The 25,297-nt window shown below is 45.3% G+C and overlaps 1 protein-coding gene across 2 annotated transcripts; it reads left to right on the forward strand.

The window, feature by feature from the left end:
- The first annotated feature begins 229 nt into the window (after positions 1-229).
- TICAM2 (TIR domain containing adaptor molecule 2) lies at positions 230-25,259 on the forward strand. Of its 2 annotated transcripts, none has more exons than XM_068247201.1 (4): positions 230-266; positions 9,576-9,674; positions 11,365-11,454; positions 24,149-25,259. In XM_068247201.1, the coding sequence occupies exon 4, from the start codon at positions 24,179-24,181 to the stop codon at positions 24,833-24,835; it is 657 nt and encodes a 218-aa protein (XP_068103302.1). In that variant the 5' UTR covers positions 230-266; positions 9,576-9,674; positions 11,365-11,454; positions 24,149-24,178; the 3' UTR covers positions 24,836-25,259. The 2 variants fall into 2 exon arrangements, with proteins under 2 accessions (XP_068103302.1, XP_068103296.1); XM_068247195.1 differs by lacking the exon at positions 230-266 and adding an exon at positions 399-549.
- The last annotated feature ends 38 nt before the right edge of the window (positions 25,260-25,297 follow it).

The raw sequence follows: 25,297 nt of genomic DNA on the forward strand, positions 1-25,297 counted from the left end.
GAAACTGCTCTGGTCAATAAGTACAAAACAAGGTCTGGATGCAAAGTGGTTAAAAATGATTTTTCAATGAAATACACATAACAGTGCCTAAACTGTAACTACAGTATATTCTGACATAGGAACTGTAACTATACGCTCACACAGGCATGCTTTCACTGTACCGAGAGGGGTTTCCCATGTGAAAGTACAGGACGTGTGCAAGTTGCATCCTGAGGGATTCCAGGCTTAGTAAATCCAGGCTGCTTTCACCACAGACTCACTAGCAGGTGCATGACCTTATTACAGTGGTTTAAGAAAGAAATACCAAGTTGAGCTTTACAGCCCCTCCTCTTCCTCTTGTGGTCACATGATTTACATGAAAATGACATATTTTATAAAGGCCGTTTGGTTTCTCTAAAAGGCCCTTCTCTTGTTACACAGTCACAGAGGAAGCAGCATTGCTGTCAGTTGTCCCATATCTGTGAATACGTAGACAATCCAGTGCAGTCTATGATTGCTGGCTGGAGGCATGCCAGGCGGCTAACTGCAGAGAGAGCTGTGGGACTTCAGGTGAGTCATTGAGGCACACACTGAGACATGCCACTTATCTGAGAAGCTGCAGATCACCTCCTAAGCCCAGCACCCGGCATTGTGATGATAAATACTGTGCTATATATTTAGGACGTATCCCTGGATTCATTCTGAGTGTGCTATGTCTACAAAAGACAGGTTTAAGCAACCTTCTCCTATTTCTTTTGGTAAATACCTAAAGCTCAACACACACCATACAATCTTGGTTGTACAGATTTACCAAATCTATGTAGTATAAGGGCTAACAGATTGAAAATACCTTGAATGATTGATTGAGTAAGCTATTATACTACATGAAAGTGGTAAAATTGAACAACCAAGATTGTATGGTGTGTGTTGAGCTTAAAGAGACTGTAACAATTTTTTCAGCCTTAGTTCTTCTATCCCAGGGGTAGGCAACCCGCGGCTCCAGAGCCGCATGCGGCTCTTTTTCACCTTTGCCGCGGCTCCTAGTGTGTCAGTGGCTGCGGCGCGCGTGAGACGTGTGCTGCCGCTGGCCGGCAGCCTGTCAGAGAGGCCGCCAGACCGGTGCAGTGCAGGACTTCGGGCAGCCAATTTCCCGTAGCCCTGCAGTGTAATGCAGGCAGGACGTGACGTCGGGAAGGAAGAGGATCGTGGGAGTTGCGTGCCACAAGGAGGTCAGGACCGGAGGTCGGGACAGGAGGAGATCGTGACAGGAGGTCTTCTGACTAGGTGAGTAAATGGGTTTTTCTTTTCATATCTGCTGAAGGATTGTGCATATTGGGGTCAGATCTGCTGAAGGATTGTGCATATTGGGGTCAGATCTGCTGAAGGATTGTGCATATTGGGGTCAGATCTGCTAACGATTTGTGCATATTGGGGTCATATCTGATCCTGTATATAGCATTAAGCTAAGAAACAATATATGCAGTGTTAGATTTGTTTTATAATGGTTTTGCAGCTCCCAGTTTTTTTTTCTCTTTTTGGAAACGGGTCCAAGTGGCTCTTTATGTCTTAAAGTGACTCTGTAACAAAAATTACAACGTTTTTTTCTACCTTCCTACAAGTTCCTAAACCTATTCTAATGTGATCTGGCTTGCTGCAGCTCTTTCTACTATAACCATCTCTGTAATAAATCAATGTATCTTTCCCCTGTCAGACTTGTCGGCCTGTGTCTGGAAGGCTGCCAAGTTCTTCAGTGTTGAACTGTTCCTCTATGCACACTCCAGTGTGTTTTTTATTTACATAAGCCAGCAGCTTATCTGCTATCCTATCAGTGATAGAAGAGAGCTGGATAAAAATCCTCCTCTGGAGGCTGTGAAAGGAGCTGGTCTGTCACATACTGAGGAATTAACGACATAGGCAGAGCTGTCTGCAGGAAGCCTGTAATGTTCAGTGCATGAGAGAAGCTGGGGACAGAAGGTAAACACACACAAGTGATCTCTTGAGATTCAGAATTAAGGCTGTATACAGCCTGCTAGTGTATGGATGTATTTTCTATGTGTGGACATGCTGTACATCAACCTACTTCCTGTTTTGGTGGCCATTTTGTTTGTTTATAAACAAACTTTTTAAAAAACTGTTTTTGACTACTTTTAATGCGGCGGGGAGCAGCGAAATTGTGACAGAGGGTAATAGGAGATGTCCCCTAACACACTGGTATGTTTACTTTTGTGCGATTTTAACAATACAGATTCTCTTTAAAGGTTGCAGACCCCTGTTCTATCCTATAAGTTCCTATGCCTGTTCTAATGTGCTGAGGCTTACTGCAGCCTTTCCTAATTACACTCTCTCTGTAATAAATCAATGTATCTTTCCCCTGTCGTGTCTGTCGGGCTAAGGCTTTGAATGTGTGGAATGTGCAGGGCTGCTTGTCATTGGATAGAAGCGATACACACCCTCTGCAGGCCCCCTGCACACTCTGAATTACTCACACACTCTGTATATGTGAGCCTATTAGGAGCTGGTTAGTTTGTTTGTAAACACTGCCTAAAACTGTTAATTACAAGCCAGGATTGCAGCAGAGAGTGGCAGAAACAGCACAGAGGGGCACAGGAGAAAATAAGGAATAGAATGGTATGCTTTTTAGTGTAAGAATATTAGAGTACAGATTCTCTTTAAGCTGGATCGTCCATGATGGTATTCTAGGCAGCTGCCTAGGGCTTGGAGTGAGTCTAGGGGCCTGGTGGATGCTAACCCCCGTCAAATCTAACTAAAACAGCCAGGTGACCATCAGCATGGGCAAAAAGTGCTATCATGAGTAATGACATTGATTATTCGGTCAGCATTAGCTAGCTAGGGGGAAGGAGGATGGAAGCCACAATGGAGTGGTCTCCATATATTTGTGATTAATCCACCAGTTATGGCGGCTGCAGGGGCTGGTAGAAGCCCCAGGTGAGTAAGGGCTGGTTCACACGGGCGTCTGCCCCGCGTTTACCGCCAGTGTTTGGGACTTTGGATCCTGATTTTCCCTGGCGTTCGAGGCGACCCTGGACGCTACATGTAGCGTCCTGGGGCGGTTAAGCCCCACAGCTAATGTCCCTCTATGGGGGAAAAAACGCTGACCACAACTGAAAGCTTCTGAATGCCCGAACGCAACGCCACCGAAAGCCGGTCAGACGCCCGTGTGAACCAGCCCTTAAACTGATTTTTTATGCAAGGCTTAAGTATTAAGTTTTAGGGGACGTTATGGTCGCATAACGTGCCCCTAACGCAATGCCTGGTGGTGTTGGATGTGGACGTTAGACTGAGCCGTGTTGTGCAGCTCACTCTGGCGTCCGTGATGCGGCATCACGTGGTCCCGCCAGCCAATCGCTGCACAGAGCGGCCGCTCCAGGAAGTAAACACTGCACGTCACACCGTGCAGTGAATATTAATTAGCCATGTGGCTGGCCGAGGAGGAGGGGAGACTTCCTCCAACACTACTGAGCATGTGCAAACAGTCTAACGCGGCCTAGCCGCTTATAACGTACAGCACGCAGCATTTTAACTTGACGTGCTGCGTTACAATGTAACATGGGCACTGTGAACAGCCCATTCACTTTTCATTGCTGTGCGGTGGGCTGCATTACAGGCTGCACTAACGTGCGTCTGTAACGTCTAACTGTGAAAGCAGCCTAAAAGTACTAAATCGGGAAAAGTTACTGAAAAAACCTGGGGTGGGCTAAATGACCTCTTCTTTAGTCTTCTGATGCTGCTCGTTATATTCAGGGTCCATCCCATTCCCTGTGACAAGTCCTCTTCTCTCCCCTGCTTCCTGGAAGCTCCTCTCAGCACCGCTGAGCTATTCTGAACTGCGTATGCCTGAGTTTCGAACCACACTTGCTGTAATACAACCCTGGTTGCGGTGGCGCAGCCTAACCATATTAGAGATGACCAATGAGATGCCAGTTTGGTAATGCGTGTTACCATAGTAGTAGCTGCGCTCAGAGGCGTAACTAGAAATCACTGGGCCCCCCTGCAAAACTTTGGATGGGGTTCCCTACACATAGCTCCCAACTGTCCCTCTTTTGGAGGGACAATTTCTCTTTGGGAGCCCTGTCTCTCTTTCCTCCTCATTTGTCCCTCTTTCAAGACTTTGTCCCTCTTTCTATGTAAATATATATATTTCTCTACTAAAAATTGTGTTTGACTCTAAACTTTATTCCCATCCTTGAAATGTATATGTTACGGCCAGAACCCGAAGTGTGGCCACTTCTAGTTCTGGCCGGCCACTTCGGGTTCTGGCCGGCCAATGTGCGAAGCGGCCGCAGCGCAGCTTCCAATGTTAGAAATGTTATGTTTACGCTGCGGCCAAATTGATGACAACGTGCTTAATTTAATGAAATATAGCCGGCAGCAATGTAATAGAGGAAGCCGCCGGCTTTCGCACTGCCTCTCTCCTCTCCCCGATCCCATCCCCGCCTCCCATACAATAAGTAGCAGCCGGCGGGGACACGCGTGTCCCGAGAGTCGTTCGTCGCGGCAGGGGAATCCTGCCGTTCCTGCAGAGCGGGTGCTGGCAGAAGCAATGTCTGCAGCCTCCCCGCTCTGCTGCCCCTGCTGCGACGAACGACTCTCCGGCTGCATGTCCCCGCCGGCTGCTACGTATATTGTATGGGAGCGGCGGGGAGAGGAGAGAGAGGGGGGCGGGGGAGAGGAGAGAGGCAGTGCGAAAGCCGGCGGCTTCCTCTATTACATTGCCGCCGGCTATATTTCATTAAATTAAGAAAGTTGTCATGAATTTGGCCGCAGCGACACGGCGTAAACATTACATTTCTAACATTGGCCGCTGCGCTGCGGCCACTTCGCACATTGGCCGGCCAGAACCCGAAGTGGCTGGCCAGAACGCGAAGTGGCCACACTACGGGTTCTGGCCGTATCATATATATTTCTCATTTTAAATTGTTAATCTGAAGGAAAATGAACCAGTATAGAAAGGACCAGTGTGGTTTGAATTATAAAACATATTTTTCTTATTAAATTTTTATGGTATGCGTGACTAGGGGTGTGACGGGAACGTGATCAAGGGTGTGGCAGGGGCGTGGCTTAAGTGTCCCTCTTTCTCATACAAAAGGTTGGGAGGTATGCCCCTACACACTGAATAGAGACTTGTCTACAAATCTTTGTCTACAAAACTTTGTATGATTCATTATCAGTGGCTGAGCAAATGCAGTCATTAGAACAATTGTGCAGAGAGCATAACGTTTTTTTCTCTCCTTGCCCTTAGTTGTCAGTCTCTCAGAATGGGGCCACCTGTGGCTTCTGGGCCCCCCTGTGGCTGCATCCCTCGCAGGGTTTATTGTTACACCCCTGGCAGCGCTAAAGGAGTACCACGGTCCCAACATGAGCGTTTCCTGCGGTAGTTACGCGTGCACGTGATTGTAATAATACCGTGCTTTGTAATATTACCTCGCTGTGCATGCATAGTAATATTACCACAATTTCATGAATCAAGGCCCTCATGTGGCTGAAATATAAACACAGGGGTTGGAGTGGGGCAGGGCATACACAGACATGTAATCAGGAAGACATAGCAAACACATATGGTGTGATGTCATCCTGATGAGGTATCCACACTGTTACTGCATGTTTTGGTTTTGTGTTTCTCCTCTCTGTTATGCTACCTTGTTTTTCAATCACTCCACTCTTATTATGCCATGTGTGTAATCGCCGCCATACGTATATTTGCCATATTTAGATCCCAGGCATGGCTCCTGCAATGCCATGGCTTCCTTCCTACATTGCAAGAGGCTAATTTCTCCACCCCCTGGCAGTAACTCGTATCACATGATGAACATGGGCCAGCCCAAAACATTCAGCCAATTAAAATGTTGGTACTGTAATTGTGTCATTGGGATTTCAGGACTTCATCTATTCCATGTTCATCTGAGCCATGTTTTGCATTGTTGTTTCTCCTGTCCACAGCTCTGTAATGTTTATTGGCATGGCTCCAATATTATGCCCTTCCCCAGGTGGCTGCCATGTTTAGAGGCTTACCACACCAGCTGCATTACATGAGACATGTTGTTCTGTCCTAAACCCCCACAAACATTTTAGTGTTGAAGCAGGCTTCTTCTCTCCTCTTTACATGGCCATTTCAAGGCATTGCCCTTTACCTGCAGGCACTAAGCCATCAGACCCTGCTGCCTCCGATTGATATTTTCCGTATGTTATTGATATCTGCTCGTTGTTGGTTTTATCTGCTTCTCTGTACAGACAATTTGTGAGGCACGGTGACATGGATAGCACTCTTGCCTATGAGGCTTAAAGGGAACCAGATACGAAGCAACCTCATGTATTTTACACTTCGGGGGAGCCAGCGCTGGACTGCTTGCAGCTACAGGGGAGGGGGAAGCCTCATTGGGACCCTGAGGCTTCCCTCTCCTGAGGTGAGTACCCCCCAGGGGAACTTTTTTTTGATACAGAGTCTCTTTAAAGTGAACCAGAGATGAAGCACCCTCATGTATTTTACCATATATATCAGTGGGAACATTAGAGAAAACACCTACCCTGCTCTCTGTTACATTCTTCACTGTTCAGCTTGCTTCTTACCAGCCCTGATAAAATCCCCGACTGAGCTTTGCTCAGGAATCATTATAGCTGAGTCATTATAGCAGAGCCACAAGGGGGCAGGCTTGGGCTCGAAAAGACATCAGAGAAAACACTCAGCTATAATGATTCCTGAGCAAAGCCAGACTGAATGCTCAGTCAGGGATTTTATCAGAGCTGATAAGAAGCAAGCTGAACAGTGAAGAATGAAACAGAGAGCAGGGTAGGTGTTTTCTCTAATGTTCCCACTGATATATATGGTAAAATACATGAGGGTGCTTCATCTCTGGTTCACTTTAAAGAGACTCTGTATCAAAAAAAAGTTCCCCTGGGGGGTACTCACCTCAGGAGAGGGAAGCCTCAGGGTCCCAATGAGGCTTCCCCCTCCCCTGTAGCTGCAAGCAGTCCAGCGCTGGCTCCCCCGAAGTGTCCCGGAATCCTTCCTCGACAAGCGCTGATAAGCGTTAATTTTTTTATCTTTCCTGGCTCCAGCAGGGGAGCTCCGTGCGGCTTTCCGCACGGAGATGGGCGAAAATAGCCGATCTCCGTCGGGTCCGCTCTACTGTGCAGGCGCAGGAGACTTGCGCCTGTGCAGTAGAGCTCCCCAACAGCGATCAGCTATTTCCGCCTATCTTCGAGCCGCAACAGCTCCCCCGCTGGAGCCAGGAAAGGTAAATATTTACATCCCCGCTGTTCAGGGAGCTTTATCTCTGCCACCGTGGGACCGAGGAGGACGGGGGAGGCCTCAATAGGATAGGGAGGCTTCCCCCACCCCAGGTGAGTACCCCCCAGGGGAGGTTTTTCTCAATACACGTTTTCTTCAAGGCTCATACACACCTACCAACAATCTGTCCAATTACTCTAGAATTACTCTACTTGCTACTCTGGGGGTTACTCATGGGGCCAGCCGCAGGTTTCTCTCTCTTTATATCTTTCTCTCTTTCTTTCTTATTTGTGAGCTCATTTTTAAAACATGATTTTCACTCGCAGATCTATTGCTTCACATACAAAAGGCAACATTTAAGCATTTTAAATTGCTATCATACGGAATGGAGAAACACAAACAAAAATGCACCCGACCACCGGGAGCCCGATCTAGTGTAATATCGTCTTGCTGGGTATAAGGTGAAGTAAATCTGGTGAAAATATACTCACAAATCTGGGTTGCTCCAAGGAGGCAACCACTCGTTAGCGCAGATGGGGAAGTGCCGTCCTCATTTGGCCTTTTCTTGCTAGGTATCGGTCGCAACTCCAAATGAAAAAATATTCGGCTCGCTATAAAAGCGAGAACGAAGACCCTACTAAGTAGGGTACCGTATGTGGATTAAGAGGAAAGGAGGCGCCCAATAGGAAAATTTGTATAAATTATATTAGAGCATGTACCAAAAGACACATGCTCTCAATGATTAGAGAAATTTGAGAATTTGACTCATAATAAAATTGAATATGTTTTCATTTATTAAATGCGAACAGCACTGTGACAACGCGTTTCTCGGCGTGAAGCCGCTTCCTCAGGTCAAGTGAGTGCCGGCGTCTGGAGTGGACTGTATGTAGGAGCGCCTATAAGCCGGCTGCACTGCCCTGTACTGATTTTAAAAGATGTGTACCGGACACACGAGTGACCTGAGGAAGCGGCTTCACGCCGAGAAACGCGTTGTCACAGTGCTGTTCGCATTTAATAAATGAAAACATATTCAATTTTATTATGAGTCAAATTCTCAAATTTCTCTAATCATTGAGAGCATGTGTCTTTTGGTACATGCTCTAATATAATTTATACAAATTTTCCTATTGGGCGCCTCCTTTCCTCTTAATTATCATACGGAATATTTAGATTTGTGCCTGGAGACAGGCTATATGTTATACAGATTTCAGAAATCTCCCTAAAAGCGCTTGTGTAATGATCTCCTATGAGAGTGTTCACATGTAAGCGGTTTGATTGCGATCCTCTTAGAAATGCGCTGCTTGTACCATTTTTTGCGTGCTTTGGCTCAATGAAAGGTGTAGGGAAATCGGTAAGCGCTTGAAAAAGCACTTTGTATTTTGATTTCCCGAGTGCTTCTATGAATAAATACATTGTATTTATTCATATCCGGGTAACAGAGTTCTCTTCCTGAAAAAAAATTCCTCTGCAAAAGCGCTTATAAAAGCACGTAGGCAGCGCAAGGAAAAAAAATCACAATAAATTGCTCAGCGCTTGAAATAACGCTGGCGATTTATAATGTGAACATAGGTGCCTATCAATGATGCAATCTTGTGCAAATTTACCAAATCTTTGTAGCAAAGGGATAAACTGAGTGAATATACTTTGAATGCTTAAAGGACCACTGTAAGGTATTAGAAAAAAAAGTTTAACGCTCGCTTCCGTCGCTGGGAGCGTCCTGCGCAGTACTCACCTGGGGCTTCTTCCAGCCCCTAGAAGTCTATCAGGGCCACTTGCTTGAGGCCGCTGTTGTCCCCTCTGTAAAATTGCCACCCGTAGCTAGGTCGAGGTATTCTTTGCATGCATCATGTGATTGTGCTACCCCAGCCGGGAGCGATCTACGCTTGCGCAGCTCACAAAGATTTGAACTACACAATTTCAAAGCGCTCTTGGCCACGGATGTGTGATCACAAGAGGCGCGCACGTGCCTCTGCAGAAGACCACGACTCAGCCGCTGGGCACGGGCCCTGATAGACTTCAAGAGCTTGGAAGAAGCCCCAGGTGAGTAACACTTTTTTAGTTGTTGTTTTAGCTTCACCTTATGTATCCTGATACTGTCATATTATATGTACAGTATATGTGGTAAGATTTTACTAGACAATGCCATTATTTTTCTAATGAATACTTTTCCATAGTGGTTGATCCCTTAATTATGATCTGAAACATCAAGATGAAAAAGAAAGAAGGCTTTTAACCTTTTTCATGTTCTCGCAGTTCAATAAAAGCATTGAACCAAATAGATATCGTTTTTACTGCCAGTGTACCTCAACTATTTGCTAAACTTCCCTTTTCCATTTTCATTTTTTTTAAGGTGGAAGGCCAGTAGAGGGCGCTCTGTGACCAGCTTCTGTGGGACAAAAAAAAAACAAAACACTTCCTGGAACTGACAATGCTGACAAAGTAGTGACTAGTAAGTTTATTTTAGCTACCTGCTTACACCATAGCTGACGGTAATGCCATGTTTGTAATGCAAACTCAAGTTTTGTTGAAGAGATGTAAATAATTGGAAAAGCTTAATCACAGAATCCTACTTGCCTACAACAAAAGCTGTTTTCGGTTTGTGAAGCTTCTCAGAGCAGGATAATGAGATTTTTAAGGGTACTTGTCCCCTTTTTTGCAACTTGTCCAAGTTTTTGCAAACAAATCTTTACCAACTGGTTGCTAATCTACATGACACAGGGTAGAGAGTCTTAACTGAAGTTCCAGGTTGATGAAACTTGTGTTGTTCTTCTGGCAACTTCCTTGTTTGGACCCTTTGATTGCAAAATGCTGGGCCATTTTTAGGTTTCGGCAAACTACTAGTTGCCTAGAACAGCACGTGCTGGAGGGGACGCCAAAGAACCACATCAAGCATGCTGAATACTAAGAAAATATATAAAACTAGGTGACCTAAGCCCGTTTAAGAACAGGCTTTAGGTCTGTCACCGCTGCCACCGCAGCATTACAGACCACACACGCTTGCCACGCATGCACTCTGAAAATATATAAAATAAGAACAGCCTAAAATGCATTGTATGTATTGTATTCTCTTATCTCCCAAATGACCTCACATCTATATTCAGAGGCGCTCATGATAAGTGATGATCGTAATTGGCAAATTGTAATTTTCGTCATTATGATTGTAATAGCTAGTTTGTAATTGCAAAAATGATGTGTAAATGACACGTTTCTCCTAGTTACAAATGTATGCGTAATGCATGATTTCACATAATATTCGTCATTAATATATTGACAGTAATAGCTAATTCGTAATTATGAAAATTACATGTAAGTTATGCAAAATTTTCTTAATTATGAGTCAGGAGAGAAATTATGCACAATTTCACGTTATTATGAGTTAATGCAATTTGCAAAATTACAAATGAATGTGAAATTAATTACGAGTTTGCTGAAAATTACGCATTACAAGTTTGCATCACAATTGGAAATTACAATGCAAAATTCTGTATATGTGAAATTTTGTCTCATCACTACTCATAATCTAATTGTCTGGCTTTGTTGCACATTTTGTGACCTGATGAAGAAGGCATTGCCCACAAACTGCATTTGTCCACAAAGTGCATTAATAGATAATCTGTCTCTCACTCCCTTTTAACACCCTCACCAGATCTTTAAAGAGTACCTGAGAAGGTGTGTGCGGGCCTATTTATACTTACCTGAGGCTTCCTCCAGCCCCATGAGGTGCTTGGGGTCCCTTGCTGTCCTCCCCGTTCACTCTAAAATCCTCCCGGTAATCCGGCTACGGTAGTTGCGGGCAGTTGTGTGCTTATGCGCATGCCTGGCCGTAAATACCGGCCGCCTGTTTTAAGAAGGCAAATTACACTCAGCATTGCTTTTTTTAGAAGGAGGCCTTTTCAGTCTCTTTTAGCCCCCTATACTTTCCTAGTGGTTCTGGGTCACCATGAGCTATCTGGGTATTTTGTTTCACCTCATTCTTATGTGAATGGCTGAGATGTTTGGTTAACAGTGCTGTAAGATTAAGCCAGTAATTCAACATATAAATGAACACCCAAGATTTTGAAAAAAAAAAAATTATTGATGTGGTAAGCTCTGTTTTTTTTATTTTTTTTATTTGTTCTTTGCTTGTTGTCTCCATACAGAGGCATAGCCAGGATCCGAGACAAGAGTGTGCAAATAATCCTGAACCGAAAGAATACGCTGGGAGTGGTCTCCATCTTGAATACATGGATGTAAGCAGACTTCTGTTAATGCTGAAAGTTGAGGGACATGACAAAATAAACACTCTCTAACTTCATGTTGTATTTTTATCATTCTATCATAATACAGCTTTCAATGCACACTCAGCCTATCCAAGGAAACCTCTGTCATTGTAAGTTGTGTGGGTGTTCGAAAACTACCTAACACCACAGTTCAGTATCATTTCAGTACCAAACAAGAGGACCAGGTCAGGGCGAGTTCACTACTTGCACTTCATGTTGCATTTCACGTGACTCCGATACTCCTTCAGAATTTATAGAGGTGTGCCGAACACCAATCCTGAGCACCATTTAGCCATCCTGATTATGAAGGACAGTGGAGGAGAGCAGCAGAGACATGGACTGTGATGGCGATCACGGGTGGGGGGCGGTAGCATGTGCGGCAGTTCATACGAGTGATTGAGCAGCAAGAGGGCCTCTCAGAGCATGCCTATGAAACTGCCGCCGGGAGATTTGGGCACAGGGTAAAGCCGTTAAAAGGCTTACCCTGCTCCTGCGCAAGTCCCTGTGGCGTTAATTACTATTCCCCCTCCAGGCCTCCATGGATGGTGGGAAAAGATGTAATTAGCTTCCAGCTATTGCTGGCGGCTGAATTACAGTGTTTTTAGAGTAATTTGTGCTACGTCTTTTGACGACGCTCAAATTACTCACTTTGCGCTGCTATAGCCGTACTTCCTATTACGACCTATGGTGGCACCAGTTGCACTCAAATTTCCTGCACTCTGTTCAGAGCTGGGACAAGGTCCTTCAGCACCCAAGGCTGAGACACCAAAGTGCGCCCCTCCATTCCTCCCCCCCAGCCATCACACACTGATTGCTACTAGACTAAGAGGCGCCCCAGGGCCCCCAACCTCCCTAATACTTTAATCTCTAGTTATCTGACTTGCAGTCACTGCCATGTATCCCCTTTTCCTATTTCTTTCTGCTTCAAACACAATTGGGAATGACAACTGAATGAATTGTGCGCCCCCTCCTACACTGCGCCCTGAGGCTGGAGCCTCTCCAGCCTCTGCCTCGGCCCGGCCCTGACTCTGTTTACCGCGCTCGCTCTCAGACCACCTCTAAGGGTTCTTTTACATTACATAACACTTGCAGGAGCCAATTCCCTGCAAGCGTTATGATCTGTGGCGTGACATCGGGATGTTGTGGTGTGACGCTGATTGGTGGCGGTAGTTCTAATGCACCCGACGGAAAATTCCAGTGCCGGTTGATTGAAAGCTCCCGGGTGCGTCGTACAAAAACGCAGGGTTAGATGTGAAAGGTAAAATGAAAGTCTATGGACTTTCATTTTACCTTGGTTAACGCAAACTATTGACTTTGCGTCAAAACGCCAGAAATCAGCCATGGTTAAAAAATAAGTGTATCTGTTTTATAAATTCACCTGCTGTTACAAAAGTAAATGGTACCAAAAAGCCTGTGTCCGAAGTTCATTGGGCAGCAGCCTACTATCCTTCCCATACCCACCACTTTCACTGGTTGATGTGCTGAAATCTATACCAATGTTGTTGAAGTTTTATAATGGGAATATACATGCTGCCATGCTACTGTAACAGGGTATAGATAGGATGACAGTGGGTTTCTCATCCAGGCTGCAAGAAATTCAAAAACTGCCCCGGCTGAATGTAGTGTAATGGAAGCCAGTGATGCCACTATACCAGTGATCTGCAAACTTGGCTCTCCAGCTGGTAAGGCACTACAAGTCCCACAATGCATTTCAGGAGTCTGACAGCGACGGTCATGATTCATAAAGGCAAATGCATTGTGGGACTTGTAGTTCCTTAACAGCTGGAGAGCCAAGTTTGCAGATCACTGCACTATACTATAGTGTTCTAGCAACAGAACAAGCTGTCTTTCCTTCCCTCCCTGCTGTGTGCCTGTGCTGAGCTTATAGTACATGAGGACCGCTGAACCTGCATCATTTCCTCAACAGCAAGGAGAACCTTCAACCTCACTCACTAAGCCTTAATGCTTGGGCTCTGCTCTATGTATGCCCCCAACATTGGCAAATAAGGATCATGAGACCGACATTTTAAATAGATTTCTAGCAAAATATTATTTTTTTTCTATTTTAAATAGAAACCTTAACCAGGAATTGAACTTCATCCAAATCAGTAGCTGATACTCCCTTTCCCATAAGAAATCTTCATTTTCTCAAACGGATCATAAGGGGGGTCTGTATGGCTAATATTGTGGTGAAACCCCTCCGACAGTGTGATGTCAGGACCATGGTCCTGACAGTTTCCTGTCTTTGACTTTCATTGCATTGTGGGAAATAGCTGTTTACAGCTGTTTACAACTGCGAAAAAAGCAAGCAGCATCTCCTTCCACTGACATCACCTGCCAGCAGTAAAAATGTCACCATGTGATAAATGTCAGAATGTAAATCAGGGACAGGAAAGATTTTACAATGGGCAAACACTGGCCAAATCATTTATACATAATTATTGTAAAAATGAAGCACTTTTTATGACATTATTTTCACTTTAACCACTTAAGGACCACGGACTTAAACCCCCCTAAAGAGCGGTCCATTTTTGGTTAATTAGGCCACTGCAGCTTTAGGGCCTCGATACAGGGTCATACAACTTTTCTGCCCATGGGCTCTCATCCCTGCTGGGATGTTTGTTTATTTTTTAATAAATATTTATTTCCTTTTTTTATTTTATTCTCCCTCCCCCGTCAGCCAATTACAGCGATCGGCTGGGATGACTATCACAGCGGATGGCTTTAGTGCCTCCCAGGGGGATAGGCGTATCACGCGGCTGTCCCCAGTACAGCGCTGCCTTAGATAGCAGCGCTGTACAGTGTTATTAGACGGCAATTTCGATGTCTAAAGGGGGCCATACACTAGCCGACCAACCAACCAATCGACCATCCAATTTGATTATTATAATCGAATTGGATGAAAATTGATGCTGCCAAGTGCATGCCCGACCGACAAAGCGACCAATTTCGGGACAGAAATTGGCTGCACGGTCGACCTCGCATGCTGGAAGATGTCAGGCCGAAGTTGCGTGGTCGGGTGCGCGGCGGTACGGCGGCCGAATTGCGAACGAGCGCCGAGACGACGAAACCCCCGCCTCTGCCGCCGCAATGAATAAATGTATGTAGTGTCTGTGCATTTATACATTACCTGTCGGGTGTCAGCCTCCACGTGGTTTCCATCCATCTCGCCGGATTCCGCATACACACCGGCGCCGCTAGCGTGTATGCGCCTGTTACTTGGCGAGATGGACGGACACCGTGCGGAAGCTGCTACAGGACAGGTAATGCATAAATGCACTACACTATATATATTTATACATTTTGGGGGCAGCTGTGGGGCAGACGCGGCGGCTCAGCCGATTCCGTGATGATTTGAATTGGACGGGAATCGGCCTGTAATATATGGGCAGATTTGACTAGAGACCAATTGTCTCTTGGTCGAATCTGCCCATAATCGTTCTAATGTATGGCCACCAACAGTCTCCTAGCGGCGATCACCGCTGGGAGACTGATGGCGGAGCGGAGATGTGCGTGCTATGTCCTGCAAAACACGCCCCCAGGACTGCTTGCCGATCGGCGTTAGGTGGTTCTGGGGCTGCCGCCGTGCCAAGTGCTGTGGAGCTGTCTTTTAGTGGTTAAAAGATACCAGAGGTGAACATAGTGTCCATTTACGTACCTGGGGCTTGTTCCAGCCCCCCATAGACTTGTGGGTCTCTCACTATCCTCCCGGTCCTCTTCCTCAATCCGCTATTTGCCCCGCACAGTAGCCTAGTCCCGTACTACTGCGCATGCGTTGGCCTGGTAGCATGCCTCCTTGATCGTGGGCCTGTGAATGGAAGTGACCCGCACACTACATTAAGACTCGTAGATACACATGTGCAAAACTTTCTTGGCTACGGGAGTGCAATCAAGGAGGTGCGTCACCAAGCCAACACATGTGCAGTAGTGCGCGACTTAGCTAAGTTGTGGCACTGTATCGGGCCAAACAGCGGATCGAGGAAGAGGACTGGGAGGACAGCGAAGGATCTACACACCTATGGGGGGCTGGAAGGAGCACCAGGTAAGTAAAAGGACACTATTTATGTACACTTCTGGTATCATTTAAAATCCTAACTGACCTTCTGGGGCTTTTCACTTTTTATTGTTTGTTAAGGAGAAAAGGGTGCTCTACCATTGCTCACACAATTTTCATATCTGATGCAGCTGTTTCAGAAAAGACAGTCACGTGACCCAGAGATGTGTACACAAAGTACACAGATACCAGGAGCATAGAACAGAGCCATCATTTCACCCCACCCACCCACTCCCTCCGCTCCTTCCTGTATAGCCCAGGGCAGAGATGGCCAGGGTAAGCTCTGTGTTCATAGTAAAAGATTTGCTGATGTGCCTTCCCAGCAACTCCTTGACTACATCCTGCAGGAGATGATAGGATAAGGGGAAGACTTTGGACAGAACACAGATTGCTGTTCAACCAATCTGCATATGATATTATCACAGCATTGCAAACCTAGCCAGTCAAGTAATAAAGAAATAATGCTCTCATAGCGCCAAAGTTGAAAAAGATGTCAGAGATGTAGGAAGGTGTGAAATTGGAGAACCCTCTTTCCTGGGAACCAGTTTCCAAAGGGGGTGGGGCAAGTTATTATGCGTGCCATGCCGAGAAATGGGGGGGGGGGGAAGCCGGGAGCTGCACAAAAAATGGACGTGGTCATGGACCAGGATGTGGGTGTGGTAAAGGGTGGAGCCAAATTTAGCAATGGCGGGACATTAGACTAGGACTATGGTAGGGATTAGATTGTGAGTGCCTCTGACACAGGTGCCCCCCAGTTTTAGGTAGTGACAGGGACCCCCCATATTTAGTGACAGGTGCCCCACAGTTTTAGGTAGTGACAGGGACCCCCATGTTTAGTGACAGGTGCCCCCCAGTTTTAGGTACTGAGACGGACCCCCACCCCACTCACCAGGGATTTTATCTGATTGCCATCTGGAGTCGGGAAGGAATTTTTCCCTTTAGGGGCTAATTGGACCATGCCTTGTAAGGGTTTTTTCGCCTTCCTCTGGATCAACAGGGATATGTGAGGGAGCAGGCTGGTGTTGTACTTTATACTGGTTGAACTCGATGGACGTATGTCTTTTTTCAACCAAAATAACTATGTAACTATGTAAGACCTCAGATCAGCGCCGTCCGTCCCCACTGCCTATCATATAACAGACAGTATGCCAGACAGCGTCAGACCTCCGTTCAGCCGCCGACCAGTAAGAAGCGGGCACATGGAACCCACGTGGACACCACGCTGCATATGTGGAAGTGACATATGATATCACTTTCGCATAGCAGTGCGCTGTCTGCAAGGTACTAGCGCCTGCTTCTCACTGATCGCCGGCTGATCGGAGGTCTGACACTGGCTGCTGGCACGCTGCCTGTTACATGATATGCACTGGGAACGGGGGGGGGTTGCTGACGGCCGGGGGGCGGCATTTTTCCCCTATGTGCGGACGCCCATGCCATGCCCGTGTACTGGTGTGGTCAGAATATCACACCCAATGTACTGCAGTGGTCAGACTACCTCACACAGACAAGGTCCAGGCCAAGAGGGAGAATGGGAATGCCCCAGCCTCTGGGTATGGAACTCTCCCCGGGGGCTTCCCCTCACCCGGCCATATGCAGAGCAGTGCGAGCGGAAGCAAGGTCCACAACTCACCTGTTAGCGCCGCAGGGAACTTCAGCATTTCTCCTCCACATTGCACAGTTCAGCATCTCCTTTCTGATCCCTCTAGTGGCAGCTCTCATTTCTGCGTCGCTGGAGGAGTCATAGAGGAGACATTGTACAGTGGGACGTAGAGGAGACATGCTGAAGTTCCCAGCGACGGTGACAAGTGAGTTGTACCCTCGCTTCCTGCTCTGCACCACTCTGCATATGGGTTGGCTACATATGGGCAGAGTGTAGATAGAATCACACACCAGTATGAGAGTAGTTCCTGGATCCTTGAAGCAAGGATCGGGTCCCCGATAGGCCCTAAAATGATCGTCAGTAGTTACGGTCAGATGTCTGTATGTGCGTGATGGGACAATACATTAGTACTGTTCCTGGTATAAGCCTGTGTGTGGACCTTTCCTTTGATTTTCTACCATACGTGGAGGTCATCTATCTATACTAGGGGAGGGGAGGCTACCTAATCTTGGGGGGCACTTCATAAGAGGGGGCTACATAACACTGGGATCACATCTGGCTATATATTCTGGTGAGTACCTAATATTGGGGGCACATCTGGTTATCTATATTGGAATGTGGGAGGCTACCTAATCCTAGGGGGCACATCTGGCTATCATTATTGAGAGGGCCACCTCTGGCTACCTATGCTGCGGTGGGGGAGGCTGTCCAATAGTGTACTTGGCAGGGGTCTTCCTAATACTCTGGGCACATTTGCTACCTATACTGAGGCGAGCAGGCACAATTTTTTTTTTTGGGGGGGGGGGGGTGTACTTTGGAACCTCTACCTCTAGTGCTGGAGAACCTGATTTCGCCCCTGCCCACAGACCCTTAGTCGTCAGATTACCTCACCCACTGTAATGCAGTTGCCAGCCTCGCCCACTGTACTGGAGTGGTAGACTACCTCACCACCGTACTGGTGTGTGGTTATACCTTACCTTAACATCTACCCACTATTCAAGAGCGTCAGCCAAGCTTTAATCAATAAAATATAACAAACAAAATAATATAGTATGCATTATAATACAATGATTTGCATTCCTATTTGTCTTTCAGTACAGTAATTGCTATGTTGCTATTCTACTGCAGTGTGCTCTTATTATGTATGAAGAGAACACTGTTCCCAACCTACAGAGCTGCAGAGATGACTACATCTCTTATGTAACACTAAATAAAACAATATTTACGATTTAACCAATAACCGAGACTTCACGCTACGAAATCTAATTAGTGCAGGTACTGACTCATGGCGATATAGCAAGTTACATGTCTTCACACATTCTACTTCTGTATTACCCTTATTTCACATAATATTAGAATGTACCCAGATTTTGTCTTCAGCAGATGTAGTGTCTGTTGGCATTTCTGTCCATCCTTTATTAGTGGCATATGAAGCTTGCAGTTAGGTCATGCTACTTAGCTCTGCTGCATAGTGCACTTATCTGTATGGAGACAAACTGTTCTCAGAGTTGTGAGCTGCAGCGATGACTACTGGTTATGTAACAGTAAATAAAACTGCAGCCCTACAAATAACCTACACTTAATGCTATAAATTATAAATAGCGCATGTACTGACTCATGGTTCTACTGTGTTAGTGAAATCATTTCATCAATTCTACTTTTATATAACCCTCAGCCTACATAAAGTATAATTTGGTGTTCTTATGGAATGAACTTTTTAAAACAGAGCTGAAGTCAAAACTGAAAGTCCTCCTGTCTACAAGACAAATGAAAAAGGCAATGATTTGAAGCACTGGCTTTTTATGCATGTTGTGTGAAATATATCAGGATTTACAATGTCCAATGTTTTGTGCATTGCACATACTCCATGTTTTTATTATTTTATTGGTTACTACCTTGCTGACTGGGTTTGCAAACTTGACTTCCTGTCTTAATATCAGAGGCAGCTCAGTTAGACAGAATAGCAGTCTGTGAACTGTTCAAACCCCATTCCCATTATCACTGCGCATTGTCCTTTCCTGTCCTCGTTCCTCCCCCTCTTTAAAAATGTTGACATTTGGCTTAAAGGGATACTTAAACCCCCAAATAGCAGTTTTTCTTACCTGGGGCTTCTTGCAGCCCCCTGCAGTCATCCTGCGCCCGCGTCATTCTTCTGCAACCCTCCAGCTAGCAGCAGGGACCCCCTCAAAGCTGGCTGGTCGTGACCAGCTGGAGGCTACTGCACATGTGCGCCTCCGAGCTGCGTACACCCCGATTGCATTTCTGTCATCAGGAGCGTTATGCGCAGTAGCCTTTTTCCCATACTGCAAAAAGGGTGTCTGCGGGCTTCAGGCAATTGATGTAGCACAGGGAGTTCCTATGGTAGAAAGGGTCACCAATCCTCCAGGTAAATCAGATCAATCCATGCATATCCCATAAGGAACTCAACCCTCAGCGGATTCTTATCCAACGATTTCCCAAGACATGAAGGCAGGGATTATGTGAGAGAACTGTTGAGGAAGGAGGCCTGGTGGATGGACAAGCTGGGGACGCAGTCACCAGGAGGCCTGAACGAGTATTTTAGTCTCAGGTGTTTCCTCTAGTGATAGCTGTTCATAGGGTTAATGTTGCAGTGAGATTTGGAACCTGCCCCCTAATGTTGGGCATGGCGATTTAAAATGTTTCTATAAATTTTGTATTCCTGTGATGCACTTGAGAAAGGGCACCTCGGCCGAAAACGTTGTGCTGGTTGTTTTATGCTTTAAATACCTATTCAATATTGAAATAAATGGAAATCGTTGGATAAGGATCCGCTGAGGGTTGAGTTCCTTATGGGATATGCATGGATTGATCTGATTTTTCCCATACTGCACATGTGCACATGAGGAGACACATGGCCAGTCAGCTTTAACGGGGTCCCCGCTGCTTGCTGGAGGGTTGCAGAAGGACGGCACGGTCACAGGGTGACTGCAAGGAGCTGCAAGAAGTCCCAAGTAAGTAAAGGCCTGTACACACTGCTGCGCTTTTAAAATCACATGCGATTTTTAAATCACAAGCCTTCATGAGAATAGGAAAAGCGCATCGCGCCAGTGTGTACAGGTCTTTGCGATTTTCATTATTTTTCAAAAGACCTTGCAATTAAACAGCGCATGCGATTTGAAAAGCGCATCGCAAGCGCAGCAGTGTGTACAGGCCCTAAAACTGCATTTTTTTTTTTTTTACTTTAGATCGCCTTTAAGTCAAATTTTCAGACAGGAAGAGGCAGGCTTGCTGCAATGTTCCCGCCTATCACCCTCCTACTCTCTCCTCTTCCCTGCTCCATTCACTCCCCTAGAGGAATAAGGAGGGAGCACCGCAGCAAGCCTGCCTCTTCCTCTCGGAAAACTTGACTTTATCAAAAAAACTAAATTTTTATGGAGGGATTATGGGAACCAGGAGGAATGAGGAGAGGAACAGAATTCGCATAGAGGTATGTGGATCGAGCTTGAACATACCTCTGTGCATAGGTAGCTTTGTCCCTGGTCTGTTATTCCTTAAAAATTAAATACATCATTCAGTTGCAACTTAAATAGTAAAATTAGATTTACTTACCCATCTGTGATGGGGATGTTTCGGAGTGTCCTGATACGCTGCTAGGGGCTGGTTGAAGCCCCGGGTAAGTACATTTCATCTTTCCCCTCCCCAGCTCAGATGTCCTTTAAAGGATACCCGAAGTGACGTGTGACATGAGATAGACATGAATATGTACAGTGCCACACACAATAATAACTATGCTCTGTTCCTTTTTTACTTTCTCTGCCTGAAAGAGTTAAATATCAGGTATGTAAGTGGCTGACTCAGTTCTGACTCAGACAGGAAGTGACTACAGTGTGACCCTCACTGATAAGAAATTCCAACTATAAAAAGCAGAAAATGGCTTCTGAGAGCAGGAAAGAGATAAAAAGGGTCAATAGTTCATAGATTTTAGCTCTGGCATACTTTAATGAATGTGTCATTGAGAAAGGTCATAGGAGAAGGAAGATAAATACAATTGTTTGTTTCATTAGCTTCAGGTGTCCTTTAAAAAACACAAGCACAGATAACTAATGCTTTTTAATTCACAAGTCCTAAAATGGTTCAGAAGTGTTGAATTTATTCAGTTGAATGCAGCCTGCGGGCAGCTCTATAAAAATTATTTTTAGTGACTACCAGTAGTTACCATACATATTCTACTTAATGCCACTACACAAAATGTTTCCCAATAAAAATTGCATAATCCTTTTTATTGTGTGGTTTTATATACCTAAATGATGGCCTTTAGAAATGAGATGAGAACATTGTGCATGTAGTGAGTTGTAATATGTAACACGACTGTTGCATTAGCATCGTCTGTCTGTATTGCTCCATGGTAACCAGTTACCTTTTCTATTACAACACTGGAGACTTTTTTATTGTTCTTTTTTTATTTGTTTATTTAGACTGTCCTGATACACAACACCCCTTTACTGGTAAAATTCTGTGGTTTTATAGAAAATATTTTCCCTCTTATTTGTGTTGCTGACTTGGTGGCCTATTTATAAAGCATTGTTAAAGCACTGACCTGTGTTTATTGCTGATTTAATAGGAAATTCCACTCTGGTTGTGAAATATTTGGTGCTTTCTGTTTGGCTGTTTATACAGTGAGAATGAAAGGCTTAAGTTGGCCATACATCTAGCTATTTCACGGTCCAATCAAGATTTCGTTTCAATAATTCTATCGAATGGGATGAAAATAACACAACATCCACTCAATTGATGATTGGATTAATTGAAGGCTGAAATTGGTTGAATGCATCAATCGAGGTTGCTGCAAAATCTTGGTCGAAAGTGCATGTCGATAATGGCGTTTGATATCGCGATGGCGTCCCCCAAAGTGTGAAATGTTGTGTGTCGCACCCCTAGGTGCCAGTGCTGTGTAAATTTTCACTTACCTGCCATCGCCCACATTACCAAGTGCCTGTACCATGTGGCACCAGGCGCATGTGTGTGATGTCACTCATGCCACAAGGTACATGTCTCAGGTGGTACAGCAATTGCAGTCATTAGGGACGATGCCAGGAATGGCATCAGCAGGACAGATGAGAATTTACACGGAGACCAGGAAGGCGGTGGAGGTGGCGTCGCTAAGCCAATTCCAAGTAGATTTCATATTGAAATCTATAGGGCATTGGTCTGCGGTGTATGGACAGGCAACAGATCTCTCTCTGACCAGATTTGATCAGAGAGAGATCTGTCTCTTGGTCGATCTTGGTTCACTGTATTTCTAACAGAAACTGGCCAAAAAGGAGTACTAAGAATTGCTGTCAGTCAATGGACTAGTGCAGGTGTTGAAGATGATTAGCAATGGATGCCACCCTGTCCAGCTACTTACTTCCTATAGCAATGTGGAGAGTCTCATGACAGCAGCACTCCAAACAAGATACTCAAGAGTCCTGCTGCCATGGTTTAACAAAGTGCAATTTGAGCTTGAGGTGAATTCTGTACATTTTTAGTTGGCTGCAGACTGAAATGGAGAGATAATGTAATGTCAAACTGTAAAATCTATGTGTATGGGACTTTTATAAGGAAAGTGGAATTCAGTCTTTTCTTGGCTTGTCCAATTTATTGAATTTATTGGCAGTCGTAAAAAGGAGAAGGCGGGTAGAGTGACTACTTTCCCATGCTGCTTTGCTGCTGGAGACATTGGTTTCCTGTAGCTGTAAGTAAAGCAGAGTGGAGCCTTGCATTGATTTTACCAACTTGGAGAATGCAAAGTGCAAGTAAATGTGAGAAAGCATCTGCCAACGCCTTCCTTCTGCAGACTGTATTTGTGAGTATGCCTGACAAATGCATGTTGGGAGATTTCACCCGCAATTGGTATAGGCAGCTCTGCTTAGTCTCTTCCTCACTACATCCATTATAATGCCTGGCACACACCATGCAATTTCCTGTCAGATCAGTGGGTCGAATAGAAAATTTCTGATCGGTCCAATCAGGTTTCCGATTGATTTTCCAATCAATTTTGTACAGAAGTGATTCGAAAATTGATCGGAAAAACGATCGGAAATCTGGACCTGTTAGAAATTATCGATTCGACCTGTTGATCTGAAAATTGTATAGGATGAACCAGGCATAACCGTTCACAAATGAGGGCAATGTTAGCTGACACTGGCACACGTGTGTGAGCAATGCATCTGAAGTGTGCATGCCCATGTCGTTCCTGGCTGCGGCTGCTGTGCAGGTGTGTGGAAGGGGACAGGTATGTACCAGAGAAGTCCTTGGGCTTCCTCTTGATTGGTCTCAGTCAGATTAGAGAGACTATAAAGTGAAAAATAAACTGTTTACCGATCTTCTAATCAAAGAAGGTTATAATAACTTCCTTGTCTGTTTCCTCTAATGCAGTACCTAAGCCCCGCTTGTGCCAATTTCTGGTGTGTAGCACTGCCCCCTTTTAGACGTGTGCCATGGCACTCTCTAGCGGAGACAGAGAGTGCCACAGAACGTCCCAGCATTTATCTTAAAGGGGGCAGTGCTATACGCCAGAAGTCTTTGCACTCGGGGCTTACAGACTGATTAGAAGATTGGTAAAACATTTATTTTTCAGTTTACAATCTCTTTAATCTGACTGAATCCAATTGAGAGAAAGCTGAAGAACGTATCCTCTGGCGCATACACTGTTCCCTTTCATGCTTCTGGATACGCCGCTCACGCACACATGCCACTGTCAGCAAACACCGCCCTTTGGTGATTTGTACAAAAGTTACAGAGCTGTAATGAGGTAGAGACTAAGCAGAGCTGCCTATACCATTTGCGAATGAAATCTCCCAGCATGCATCTGTGAGGCATACTCACAAGAACAGTCTGCAGAAAGGAATTCTTACAAGAATAGGAAGTAAACTGATATGTCTAATTGCAGTTTTCATGCTAATGGAATTCCGACACATAAACGATATGATTAGTATGTATATTGTCCGCTGCCTATAGGTCTGCTTTCCTTTCATAATCTGACTAGTCTCCTCTCTATCTAATTTAAGATACATTAAAACTAAGAATGAACCAGCACAATGGGAAACCGTACTTCTCGCAGAAAAACTCTTCCAGATAATGGCATAGAAGATAAAACGCACATTGGTGGGGAAGAATCTACACACGTGAATAAAGGTGCCACATGTTGCCCCTCAGAAGTTACATCAAATACACCACAAATAAGCCCTCCCGATGATATCACTGAATACAGCAAAAAAGTATTTTATAAATTTGTCATCCTTCATTCTGAAATGGATGAGATGGAGGCCCTCAGAATAAAGAACCTGCTACAAGACACTTTCCACATCAAGCCCGGTCTGGTGTTTGCAGAAATGCCTGCAGGACAACTTATATTACAAGCCCTGGACGATGCAGTGAATGGATCAGCCTGGACTATAATACTGCTCACTGGGAACCTTCTCCGGGAGGCCTGGTGTGAGTTCCAGTCCCATGCCACGTTAATTAATTCCATCCACATGTCTCATAAACATAACACTGTGATCCCAATAAGACCCAAAGACAATTACCTGCCAAGAGACAAGACACCCTTCCCAATAAATCTCATTAACGCCTTGGAAGAAGGGAGTTCAGAGTTCACTCAGCTAGTGGAAAGAACCTTCCAGGAATCTGTCTATCAGAAGCAGTATGCAATATGGAAGGCTGAAAAAGAAAGCTCAGGACAGAGAGAACTGTAACATGTACATAAAGCAAAGTCCATGTTATCCGGAATTCAGGCAACCGGAAGTCTCAACTAACCGGCATGCATGATAGATAACCTTTAAAAAACTTATCGAACCTCCAGCGATGTCTAGCAGCCTTTCTGCAGCTCCTAGCAGGCTCCTAGAGGCTTCCTGGCATCCGTGCACACAAGTTGGTATGTGTCATGACCCAATGCGGGCCAGGTAACACGCGGCTTCTGAGCATGGAGGAAGCTGGTGCAGGTAGGCTGTTAGACGTAACTGGAGGCTCGGTAAGTGTTTCAGGGGATGTTTGTGCTTTTTTGGCTGGTTGCTCAAGCAACCGGCAAGTACATGTATCCACAATACCGAAACGACACAGCGCTCACCACCTCTTAAAAAAGTTTGTCCAGTATGCAGCTAGCTGCCACACAGAGTAAAACTTAGCAGTCCTCCTCACAAGCTTGTAACAATTCACAG

The sequence above is a fragment of the Hyperolius riggenbachi genome, chromosome 1, assembly GCF_040937935.1.
Source record: "Hyperolius riggenbachi isolate aHypRig1 chromosome 1, aHypRig1.pri, whole genome shotgun sequence".
In the NCBI taxonomy this organism is placed as follows: Eukaryota; Metazoa; Chordata; class Amphibia; order Anura; family Hyperoliidae; genus Hyperolius; species Hyperolius riggenbachi.

Excerpts from the sequence above, each read along its gene's own strand:
- TICAM2 (XM_068247201.1), top strand. The coding sequence starts at position 24,179 with ATGGGAAACCGTACTTCTCGCAGAAAAACTCTTCCAGATAATGGCATA.